Here is a 13241-nt window from a genome sequence, read left to right on the forward strand (position 1 = left end):
TGTTGTGAGGTCTTTTATGACCTCTTGGATGAGTCGTCGCTACACTCTTGGGGTAATTTTGGTCACCTGGCCACTCCTGGGAAGGTTCACCACTGTTCAATGGCTGTTTCTCAATATGCGTTCTTCAGCGATGTTGCGTCCTTGTGTCCTCGCTCTACGTCATCATTAACAGTCGAAGTTCAATTCCAATTCTCAAGAACGCAAGTATAGAGGACGCATGAAAATACCCAGATGAGTTCTTGATATCGAGGATGCATCGAATGCAGACTTGCGCGTTGAAATCTGGGGAGGTCACGTGACCAGCTGGAAGATCGCACACATCTCAGTGCGTTCTGTGTTCTCGCGACCTTCTGAGTTCGTTCTTCCAAGGTCGCCTGGCAAGACCAGTCTCCACGAAAACGCAAGTCCGTTCTTTGCGTTCTTAGAATTGAGAAACAGCCAATGTTTTTGGCATTTGTGGATTATGGCTCTCACTGTGGTTCGCTGGAGTCCCAAAACTTTAGAAATGGCTTTATAACCTTTTCCAAATCTGAATTACTTTCTTTCTCATTTATTCCTGAATTTCTTTGGATCTCAACATGATGTGTAGCTTTTGAGGATCTTTTGATCTACTTCACTTTGTTAGGCAGGTCCTATTTAAGTGATTTCTTGATTGCGAACAGGTGTGACAGTAAAAAGAGAAACTGAACTCAGGTGTGATAAACCACAGTTATAAAACTGCATGGTGTGTTTACTTGTGTTGTCTTTGATTAATATTTAAATTAGTTTGATGATCTGAAACATAATAGTGTGACAAACATGCAAAAAAAAATGTGTCTGTATATGAGTCTGTATTTGTCTCTTACCCAGGTATTCCCCCTGACTCTAGTTTGTTGGCTATGTCGACATCCCAGGACCACACATCAAACTGCCATTTTCGCAGTCCGAGAACTCCGCACAGAACTGAACCGGAGTGGATGCCGATACGCATGTCTATGTCATGCTTCGTACGTGAACGCACATACCTAAACATATAAAGATAAAGATTAGACTGACAGACACATCCTGGCACAGATAAAACTACTGAGGTAGAGAATTCATATTGGGTTTATGGGCTACTAAGGAAAACATATGATACCCTACCCCTGACCGTGGTAACAGGCAAAGGTAAATGGCTGCTCATAAAAAGAGGAATTGAGGTCATGCTGTAACAGATGTGTATGTGTTGAGTGGTACTCTAAATTTTGTGATATCTGACTGTTAGCGCAGCACACACATACACACCTGCTTAACAAGAGCCTCTCATCTGATTCCAGCCTCCATTAAGGGTCAACAGGAGTGGTCTAGTGGTCTCTCTCTCTCTCTCTCTCTCTCTCTCTTTCTCTCTCACTCACTCACTCACTCATTTACCCAGATATTGACATTCTATAGACTATTATTGTTTTAAGAAATGTAACTACAGTATAATTTATACACAGATTGGATCAGAGATTAAAATTGACCATCTATTTGCCAACCAGTACAGAAAAAAACAAAAACAAAAAGCTTTTACTGGTTTCTCCTAGATATCAATGAGATTATCAGCGAAAATGGACCATAACAGGGTTTCTCACGACATGGACCTCTTAAAAAAGAAATGTTATAGCATTACCTGATGGTTTTTATCATGCTGAGACCCATCTCAACACAACAGTGAGCGTGATCTGGGCGGGGCTCAGGTAGGCCGGAGACACAATAATAACAATCACCCAATATTTTGATCCTCAGACAATGATGCTCCTGAGAGGAGAAAGGTAGAGAAGAAGAAAGAAGGAGACAGGAGGACGGAGAAGAGGAGGACAGGAGAAAAGGACAACAGTTGTAATAAGCTTTTCTAGGGCAACATAAATATAATCGAAATCTACGAAACATCGCACATGCGCATATCGCAATATGCATATAGCAATGGATTGCAAAGACTCATTGATTTTAACTGTGGGTTCACACCAGACGCGAGGTCAACGATTTGCACGATTTTACATACAAAGTCAATGCAAAGACAAAATAAGATGTGTCCTCGCAAGGGGCAATGCATATGGCGCGATACGGGCGGCGCACTTGCTGCAAAAACAGGCGTCTTTGCCTAAGTTTAAAATATTCAACTCGAACGAAAAATTTAAAGTTAAACTCCGCGAGTAATCTAGAGCAGGTAACGCGATGCCACGAGTTTGGTGTGTACGTTGCATAATACTTCAAAAAATAGCAAAGTCAAAGATTTAGGCCAATGCAGATTGAAGAGTGGCTGGTAACTGTGTGCGCATTACTACGTGTGTGAGAAAGGTTGGTTATACTTTAATAAGGGTCCATGAAACTTAATGAAATAAGACAAATTTATTTTTACTTAAATATGAACTAATGCTGGGTAATGCATGTACTAATCATAAACTAATGAAGAGTCATTATTAAAGGAATAGTCTACTCATGTTCAATATTAAAATATGTTATTACCTTAACTAAGAATTGTTGATGCATCCCTCTGTCGTCTGTGTGCGTGCGCGTGGGCGCTGGAGCGGGCTGCGACGCTTCGATGGCATTTGGCTTGGCCCCATTCATTCAATGGTGCCATTTGGAGATGAAGTTGGAAGTGACCAAGCACATCAACGTTTTTCTTATTTGGGACGAGTAGTTATACGAGCAAGGTTGGTGGTACAAAATAAAACGTAGCGCTTTTCTAAGCGGATTTAAAAGAGGAACTATATTTTACGCCTGAAAAGTCCGCTCCCCCTCTCACTCTCATAATGGGAGAGGGAGGGTGTTACTGCGCAGAGTCGAAGTACTCCCAAAAGTGCTATTACGCCATAAAATATAGTTCCTCTTTTAAATCCGCTTAGAAAAGCGCTACGTTTTATTTTGTACCACCAAACTTGCTCGTATAACTACTCGTCTTAAATAGGAAAAACGTTGATGTGTTTGGTCACTTCTAACTTTATCTCTAAATGGTACCATTGAATGAATGGGGCTTAGCTAAATGCTATCGAAGCGTCACAGCACGCTCCAGCGCTTACGTGCACGCACACAGATGATAGAGGGATGTATCAACAATTCTTAGTTAAGGTAATAACATATTTTAATATTGAAAATGAGTAGACTATTCCTTTAAGTACAACACAACATGTTTTTGTAAGTTAAGGTATTAAGAATTAATTTAGGTAAGCCTATTAGTTCATCATGATTTATGGACCCTTGTTATAAAGTGTTAGTAAAAGGTTCAAATTAATATTACAAACTTGAAGCATTATCATATTGCATAATGCATAGCATTATTTAGCATGTGGGCTAGTTTCACATTTATCTTCCATACTGTGTGTAGCTACTTGCACCAAATCAAAGTACATTTAGGCCATCAGATCCATTGTTAGAAATAGCTGCTTGAAGCAACATCTGGAGCATGTATGTGTAATAGAGAGCATTTATAAATGCAATCAGCCTGTAATTTCTATGGCAGTCGCTATCTCCATTAGTTATCTCTCAGCCTATTGATCTCAGAGAGGGTAGTAATTATAAGGGCCGCCGTTCACTTATCTGGCTCTCTGAGATCAATTACTCATGCCTACTGCCGTATTAATGCATGTTTTTGGAGACAAAGAGTCATGATGGCTGTAACAGACATTTGTCAGTTACTAAAAACACCACCTACAGTTTGATTAGCTATGGCCTGACTCATGACAATTCACGACAATTCGCAACTAATTCGCTGCTTAATGCCTTTTACATTATCAACACCAAACCGTGGGTCAATTTATTAGATGTAAAAATACGGACTAGCGTTAAATGCTAGTGTAACAACATACTCCATACTCTTAACATCAACATAATACCAGCCCCTCAGGGAGGTCGCGCCTCTAAATGCCATTCTTTGCCACGCCTGCAGGCACTTATGCGAGACTAAAGTCCTATCTATTTGAATGGAGAAAGAGAGATATCAACAACATAAACATATTAAACTACATATTTCTGACCAACAATTAAACGTATCAACTGTACCATACATTTTATTTTTTTAAGCTGTTGCGCTAAAACAATTTTTTTCGAGGTCGCTTTAGCTACTGCGCATGCAAACAGGTTGGCAAATGCCTTACACAACTCTGCATAAATTTTTATTATTGTTTTTTTTACTGGAAGGAGTGACCCTTCATCGCCAGTACGGCTATATTGAGTATTGCATTGTCCCCTATTCATAGTAATATGAATGCTCAATTTTGTTATATCCAATATTTTTACTAATAGTATGTTGCTAATTGAAAATCAATTGGTAATTAAAGATGAAAGGTAAATTTGTTCAGATTTTTAAATGTTTTTCTTCTACCCCAGTTGCCTTGATGTTGACGTCCAGTTTGGGGAGGTAATTTTTTTTGGTTGACCAATGGCTTGACATACTATATTACTAAACTACCCAGTCTCACAAGGTTTCGTGGTATAGTCATGTTATTTTTTTTATTCTTTTTTTTGTGAAATTCATTTCGTGAAACGAATTTCCGCATTTATTTGTGATCGTATAACGAATTCCTGTTTTCGTGTGCTTATCACGTATTGGTTGCTCAGCTGCTTTTTCCTATTTTTAAACCATTGTCGCTTCGGTTTAGGGTTAGATTTGGTGCTTGAATTAGAATGTCACTTTATACATTCGTTTATACTATTTTTTCTGATTTATTTTTTTATATGTCACCTGGCGTTAGGGTTAGAGTTGGGTTTGGGTGAGGATGTCATTTTATGTAAATCTAACCCTAAACCGAAGTGACAATGGTAAGAAAATAGGTCAAAACCGTTGAGTAACCAATACGTGATAATCACACGAAAACAGGAATTCGTTATACGATCACAAAAAACGCAGAAATTTGTGATAATATCACGAAAAAAGAATCGAAATATTATGTGACTATATAACGAAATTTTGTGAGACTGGGCTGTACTAAACTATTTAAAGGTGCAGTGTGTACATTTTAGTGCATCTAGTGGTGTTTCAGTCCACCTTTCACCGAAACGCATAGAAAAGCTACTGTAGGCGCCACTGGACAACCATGTCATTGTTGGAGACAACTTAGTAAAAACGTTTGTCCGTTATGGGCTTATGTAGAAACAAAATGCCGACTTCCATGTAATAGGGACCCTCTGTGTATGTAGATAAAAACATCTCATTCTAAGGTAATAAAAACATAACAGTTCATTATAAAAGGTCTTTTTACACCACTGATAATATAGGTATGTATATTATATTGCATTTCTGTCAAGAGATCCTTTTAAAAATGTCACACTGCACCTTTAACTTTCGCCTATATATTGCCATCTTTGTTTGAAACAGAAAATTGCAGTTTACTTTACATACCTATCAGAACGTGAGTTGCCAAATAAAATCAAAAACTGACATTTCTCCCAAAATCGTACAGCTCAAATATTAAATCATTACTAAGCTTAACGTTGTAAGTGACATTAACAAATTTGGACAAAAAAAGTGTATCTTTAAATGGTATCACAGAACACACCTACTGGTAAATGAATACTTTGCATTCTAAGTCACTTTTTAGATATACATCCGTTTTTTTTTATGTAAATATATCAACATGTTAGCAAAGCCTACTTTTAAAGAGCACCAATTATCCAATTCACGATTTTACATTTCCTTCGGTGTGTAAGTGTGTAAAAATGTACGGTATGTGGAAAATAATGTGTTTTTTTTACCATAAACACATTGTATTTGAGCAAATACACAAAATAATGTTTTAACAATGAAATAAATGCCCTTTAATACCACAGTGTAAAAAATCCATGGCATTATCATGCCAATTTTTTGTCAAAGGAAGAAGTTTTATAAATACGTTTGACGCTGATCTTACTTTACATCTGATCTTACATTTCCCATCAGGCAGCATGCCGGAGAGACGAAAGTGGGACAGGTTTGTAAAATGAGACCTTCAATGTTTGAAGTGTTTTCAGAATGAGGCGTGAAATATGTGTGTGTTGATATGAGCGATCAAAAGCATTTAAGTCATTTTTTCAATGACAACCGCACAGTTAGCCAGCACAGCACCAACAGCACATGTAACATCTCTGAGTAAACATTGCCATCGGCAAAAGAACCAGCACTGCTCACCACGATAAACACTGCATTACTGAGATCACAAGCTGCGCGAGGCCTGCTGGAATCAGTGCGACTGCAAATTCACACAAACGCACACGCGAGGACATTTAAATAATACGCACTGATCCAACCATCTGCATGCACACATATGCCACATTTGAATATTTGCATTATGTATCAGTAAGCCATTTTATGGTTGGTTAAAATCCAATGACTATTGAAGTGACTCATAAATAAGATTATTGAGACGCACAGCTAAAACAAAGAGACATGCAACATAAAGCAAAAAGAATAAAACATTTTATTAATGCCTTTATTTTCTCACCCAGTATACAAACATACATACATACATACACTCACCTAAAGGATTATTAGGAACACCATACTAATACTGTGTTTGACCCCCTTTCGCCTTCAGAACTGTCTTAATTCTACGTGGCATTGATTCAACAAATTGCTGAAAGCATTCTTTAGAAATGTTGGCCCATATTGATAGGATAGCATCTTGCAGTTGATGGAAATTTGTGGGATGCACATCCAGGGCACGAAGCTCCCGTTCCACCACATCCCAAAGATGCTCTATTGGGTTGAGATCTGGTGACTGTGGGGGCCATTTTAGTACAGTGAACTCATTGTCATGTTCAAGAAACCAATTTGAAATGATTCGAGCTTTGTGACATGTTGCATTATCCTGCTGGAAGTAGCCATCAGAGGATGAGTACATGGTGGTCATAAAGGGATGGAAACATGGTCAGAAACAATGCTCAGGTAGGCCGTGGCATTTAAACAATGCCCAATTGGCACTAAGGGGCCTAAAGTGTGCCAAGAAAACATCCCCCAAACCATTACACCACCACCACCAGCCTGCACAGTTGTAACAAGGCATGATGGATCCATGTTCTCATTCTGTTTATGCCAAATTCTAACTCTACCATCAGAATGTCTCAACAGAAATTGAGACTCATCAGACCAGGTAACATTTTTCCAGTCTTCAACTGTCCAATTTTGGTGAGCTAGTGCAAATTGTAGCCTATTTTTCCTATTTGTAGTGGAGATGAGTGGTATTCGGTGGGGTCTTCTGCTGTTGTAGCCCATCTACCTCAAGGTTGTGCGTGTTGTAGCTTCACAAATGCTTTGCTGCATACCTCGGTTATAACAAGTGTTTATTTTAGTCAAAGTTGCTCTTCTATCAGCTTGAATCAGTCGGCCCATTCTCATCTGACCAACAAGGCATTTTTGCCCACAGGACTGCCGCATACTGGATGTTTTTTTCCCTTTTCACACCATTCTTTGTAAACCCTAGAAATGGTTGTGCGTGAAAATCCCAGTAACTGAGCAGATTGTGAAATACTCAGACCGGTCTGGCACCAACAACCATGCCACGCTCAAAATTTCTTTTCTTGACCAGGACCACACCCCTAATTGCATTGAAGCAACTGCCATGTGATTGGTTGATTAGACAATTGCATTAATAAGAAATTGAACAGGTGTTCCTCATAATCCTTTAGGTGAGTGTATATGACACCTCATGTACACAGGTAAGTGCAAACTATAAGACTATAGGCCTAGGGTCAAAAAATGTGTGTTGCGTTAATCACACGTTTATACAGTTAGTTTCGTTAAAATTAATTTTTGTTAACACTTTATTACAGTTTTTCTCAGTCGCTTTGGTGCATTTCTCACATCACTATTTTTATTTGCACAACAGTTAATGCAATTCTCAAAACAATAAGTACAAATTGCAAAACCTAGTTGATAACCTGCAAAAGCGTGTCACTTGCTCAAAATAGTTCATTACTCAAAAGTATTCAAGTCAATGAAAGTGTCAGTGTCATCAAAATGAAAAGTCCTGACACCATTGTTTATGAACAAGATAGTCAAATGGCTTAGTCATGTTTTCATTATGACAGTTTACTCTATAAGTGTTTTCTAATGCAAAAAAATCAGATCTTGGTGACACTACCTGAAAATGCTCAAGACAGCACTATATACTATTTGCCCAGCTATTTGAAAAATACAGTAAAGTTGCACATTACTGTATTTAGTGAGGTAACTGAGTACAAAACACTATATATGTTGTCATGATCCTCCCTGTCTGTCATAGTTATTCATAGTTGTTCATGGTCATGAGGCAGGATCGTGGCGGTCCCCATGTTTTGTGTTGTAGCACATGGCCTTTTGTTTGGGTAGTGTGCTGCAGTGTCTTGTCTCTGCCCCCGCCCCCTTGTTTCCTGGTTAATTATTCATTATTGATTAACTCCCCGCACCTGAACTTCCCTCGTTATCTTGTTTAGTTTTCCCTATTTAAGGCCCCAGTGTGTCTTGTCCTGTGCTGAATCGCTTTGTATCGTTTGGATGTTTGTTATCTTTGACATGAGCCGTTTCTCAATATGCGTTCTTGTCTGTACTTGCGTTCTTGTGGACTTGTGAAACGTCATCAGTCGCGGCCCAAGTACTGTTCCAATTCAAAGTTCGCATCAAGCCCAAGTTCACATAAAATCCCCGGATGTGTTCTTGATCCGCCCATTTTATCGATGATGCATCAGAGGAGACTTGTGTGGACTTATGACAGCGAAGTTTCCCATAATGCATTTTGCGTCAAGAGTTCGTTCTTCCGAGTCTGAACTTGCAAGTTCGAACTACGAAGGACACAAGTCCGAGTTTGGCGTACTTGGTATTGAGAAACGGCTATAGTCAAGTCAGTCCTGTGAAGTTTTGTCTTAGTTTGTGAATCTTTGTGAATGTTTTGTCTTTTGCCCCCACGTGGGCTCTTTTGTTAATAAACCCTTTTTTGAGTTCACCTTCTCTGCACTTGGGTCCCGTCCCTCTTCGTGAATCATGACGTATGTATGTTTCACATTTTTACTGCATTTGCTCTTTGCAATTCCTATTTTGTTCACAGCAGGAGAAATTTTCGGGATTCTTTTTTAAAAAGATTTTTAAAAATTATTTTGACAACCAGTTCAACATTTTTGTATGTAATGACTCAAGCAATTAAATTAGGACTATTAGTTTTATATGGAATGACTATTCAGCATTCACAAGTATAGTTAATTTTGACTGACATGACATAAACAAATGATATTATTATAAAACAACAGAGAATTGTATAAAAACAATTGATGCATGTCCAAAAGCATTTCCAGTTTGTTCGAAGGAATGAGAAACGTCTACTATGATGTGCACAAATGACTAAATGTTGTGGAGGTTGAACTAACTGTTGTGCAAATGTAAACAGTGATGTGAGAAATGCACTAAAGCGAATGAGAAAAACTGTAACACATTATGTGTACTTTCAACCCATTTTGTGTTCAAGTATAAAACATGTGTTAAAAGTAACACAAAACGTGTTGTTTCAATAATAACACAGAGATGGGTGGATTCCAGGGCAACGCAGTTAGTGTGTTGTCCCAGAATCAACACTGTGTTGTTTTTAACACATTTGTTTAAGAGTGTAGGAAAATAACTGCACAAGGTCATGACTTTCACTCTTACAATGTGACATAATGTTGCTCTTTTCTCTACGGGACACTATCAAAATCTGTACTAGCTGTCGACACTCGTGCAAACACACACACACACACACACACACACACACACACACCATGCATCAAGGTCATTAACAGTAATGACACAACTTTTTTTACAGTCACTTAGCACATCAGTGCACTCCAGAACATACGGACACACATCCCATCCCTCCTCTCTACTCTAACTGGTCCTCTGGTGCCACACGATGCCAAGCACAAATCACCTGTCACTGCCCTTAGAAAATACAAAGACTGCGTATAAAGAGTCAGGCCTGTTTGAGACATTCATGTGTCTGTAGCACATAAGAGACTCAGAAGCGACATCTTTATACCAGTGATATTCATAACATGTATATAGCATGTGTTTGGCAGTCCAGTGTGACTTTCAGTGAATTTTACCAGGATGTATTTATTTGATATTTGTTGGAATTTAACCCATGGCCTTGGAACACCCAATGCAAAAAATATAATGTAGGTTTAATCGGACGCACGTGATACATGTCTGGATCCGAAGCTTACTTCCGGTTTCGTTTTTTTAATGGTCTGACTAGTTGCTAAATTGATCTCTTGAACAAATGCCTCGTCGAAAATAATAAATGTTTTTGTTTCTTAGGTAATCTATGCGTTTTTTTTTTTTTGCTTGTTATATGAATAAACTACGTTTAAAGAACTTTGTTGTTATTTATTCTTAGCGGACTTTACCGGAAGTTACGTGCGGATCGCGACAGCCGCTTGTTTATGTTGTTACTGCTGAAACCGTCTATAAACTTAGATGGCCTGGATTTATTTAGGGTGGATATAAAGTGCTGATTGTCTTACTGCGTATGAAACATGCATCAACTCTGACATCCGGTTTTCTTTTTCAAATACGAGTAGTTTTCTTCTTTGTATGTTGCAAAACACTCAATTTGACAAATCGATTTACGATGCATTTTTTTCTGCTGATTTAAGAGCGCCATGCACAGAAGAAACAGACTCAGCATCACAGCCTCACGTTACCTAGATCACTGGCTCTCAAACTGGGGGCCGCGAGTTTGTGCTGGGGGGCCATGACGTTTTATAAAATACATAAATGTATCATAAACCTCTAAAAATAAGGCTATTAACCAACATCACTACATTGTATAATTTAATATGTTTTATGTCATTAATTTTCTTTGGGGGTGCCACGAAGGCAAGGGGGGGCACCCGTACACAAGGGAGAGGTGCACGCCGAAAAAGTTTGAGAACCACTGACCTACATGAGGTTGATAATAATATTGCCTGCAGATATACATACTGTGTGTGTTAACAGACCACAACCAGATTAATCCCCAACATATCCACAACAAAGGCCATGCCTTACAAATCTTATCAAGCCATAAATATGTCATTAGGGGAACACTTAAATGTCATTATGTTTGCTTATTGATATGAGCCATATAAATATTATGTTTATAAGAATCCAGATCTGAGGCGAATAAATGAATGCAGTTACGTGATGTTTTTATACCTAAAATGACCCTGATATGTGGATTTAGAGTCTAAGTGTGTATTGCCGTGTGTGTGTGTGTGCTAGGACACTCACGTGTGCCAGACGGTCGAAGCGTGCAAAGAGTTCGTTGAGCATTCGTACGAGTTCCTGAGCGGAGAGTGTGGTGGAAAGATTGGTAAAGCCCTTCACATCAGCAAAGAGAATACTGCACACAAACACAGATCACACACAGATCAACTTAACAATCAAACTAAGACACATTTTAGTCATCTTTTACATCTTAATAGGATATACAGTAACCACACATAATTTAGACACGTGTAAATCAGCTTAAATGTCTGTTAGAGGAAGGTTTTATGATCAAGAACTGTACAAAAACTGTAACTCTAATATATATATATATATATACATATATATATATATATATATATATATACATATATATATATATACATATATATATATATATATATATATATATACATATATATATATATATATATATATATATATACATATATATATATATATATATATATATATATATATATACATATATATATACATATATATATACATATATATATACATATATATATATATATATATATATATATATATACATATATATATATATATATATATATATATATACATATATATATATATACATATATATATATATACATATATATATATATACATATATATATATACATATATATATATATATATATACATATATATATATACATATATATATATACATATATATATACATATATATATATATATATATACATATATATATATATATATATATATATATATATATAAACCCAAGCAAACACAGAACATTCCCCTAACTTTCGCACAAGCTTAGGGAAACGTTCCCTAAACCCAGTGCTTGAATTGAGGGGGGCTGGGGGATCCGGGACCCCCTATAAGAAGTCAAAATTATACTTGGAGGGGTCCCCTCAAATATTTTTATAGTAAAGATAATGCTGACATTACATATTTTGAAGGTAAATTCTGATCTAGTTTAGGTCTGTAAATTTTGGATTGCTTTTCCTTGTATCGATATTACATAAATCATACATTTGCTTTCAAAGGTAGTAATGTGTTGCCATTTTGGGTTTGCTGCTATGTCATGGTGGGGATCCCCCATAAGACCTAAATCTAGAGGGAACGTTCTATTGACGTTCAGAAAAGTTTCGTGGGAACCAGCTGGGAACGTTAGGTATCTGTTCTAGGAACGTTCTGGAAACCAAAAATTGTTAGCTTGGTATATACACATTGAACAAAATTATAGATCCAACCCTTTTGTTTTAAATATAATATATATAAAAAGAATAATATAATATAATAAAATGGTGACTTAGGCAAAATCAGAGTGAAAAAAATTTGCGTGTGAATGACCTAACTCTATTTAAACTTATTCTATTGACCGTTAATGTAACAAATGAAGGAGGAAATTACCTCACGTTCTCATAGCGGTGAATGTAGATACGATGAAACTGGTGTTGTAGGGTCTCGTCCTCCACGTTGGTCATGTCATTGATCATCTCCAGCACCACAAAGCGTGGCAGCACTGACAACACCAAGCGCTCCTAAAACAGATGCAGTATGGGTAATGCACTTTATATAATAAACATTATATACACTGGAAAAATTCTGTAGAAATGTCAGTATTACTGGCAGTTGTTTGCCAGTAACTTAATGTAGATTTAAAGGAACAGTATGTAGGATTGTGGCCAAAACTGGTACTGCAATCACAAAACTTGTGGCTAAAACTGGTACTGCAATCTCACAACTAGTGGCCAATACACAACATGACAACATAACCATCAGTTGAGGGCTGCAAATCCATTTTTTTAATGACAATATCCTGGCCAGACCACTGTTGTCAGTGATATAAATATTTAAAATGAAAATGTTTCTTAATGTCTAGGGACATATCAGGGCCATTTTATGATTAATTGATATAAATTTATTACATACTGTTCCTTTAAATGTATGTTATTTACTGGCAACATTAAACATTCACAAGTCTTTATCTTTACAGAATAAAACTAAAATAACAGTCTCATGCAAAGCATTCTGGAAAACAAAATCTGAACAAAAAAAGGGTTTTAAATCTACA

The 13241-nt window shown here is 37.1% G+C and overlaps 1 protein-coding gene across 4 annotated transcripts in view; it reads right to left on the bottom strand.

The window, feature by feature from the left end:
- adcy8 (adenylate cyclase 8 (brain)) overlaps window positions 1-13241 on the bottom strand; it is a 90684-nt gene that overhangs the window by 40131 nt on the left and 37312 nt on the right. For all 4 annotated transcript variants that reach the window (XM_055203263.2, XM_055203262.2, XM_073855533.1 and 1 more), the window contains 4 exons: window positions 12578-12708; window positions 11192-11303; window positions 1631-1758; window positions 846-1004 (listed from right to left, as the gene is read on the bottom strand). In XM_055203263.2, the coding sequence (XP_055059238.2) occupies window positions 846-1004; window positions 1631-1758; window positions 11192-11303; window positions 12578-12708 (530 nt within the window). The remainder of the gene's footprint in view (window positions 1-845; window positions 1005-1630; window positions 1759-11191; window positions 11304-12577; window positions 12709-13241) is intronic.

This window comes from Misgurnus anguillicaudatus, chromosome 2 (genome assembly GCF_027580225.2).
Source record: "Misgurnus anguillicaudatus chromosome 2, ASM2758022v2, whole genome shotgun sequence".
Taxonomy (NCBI): Eukaryota; Metazoa; Chordata; class Actinopteri; order Cypriniformes; family Cobitidae; genus Misgurnus; species Misgurnus anguillicaudatus.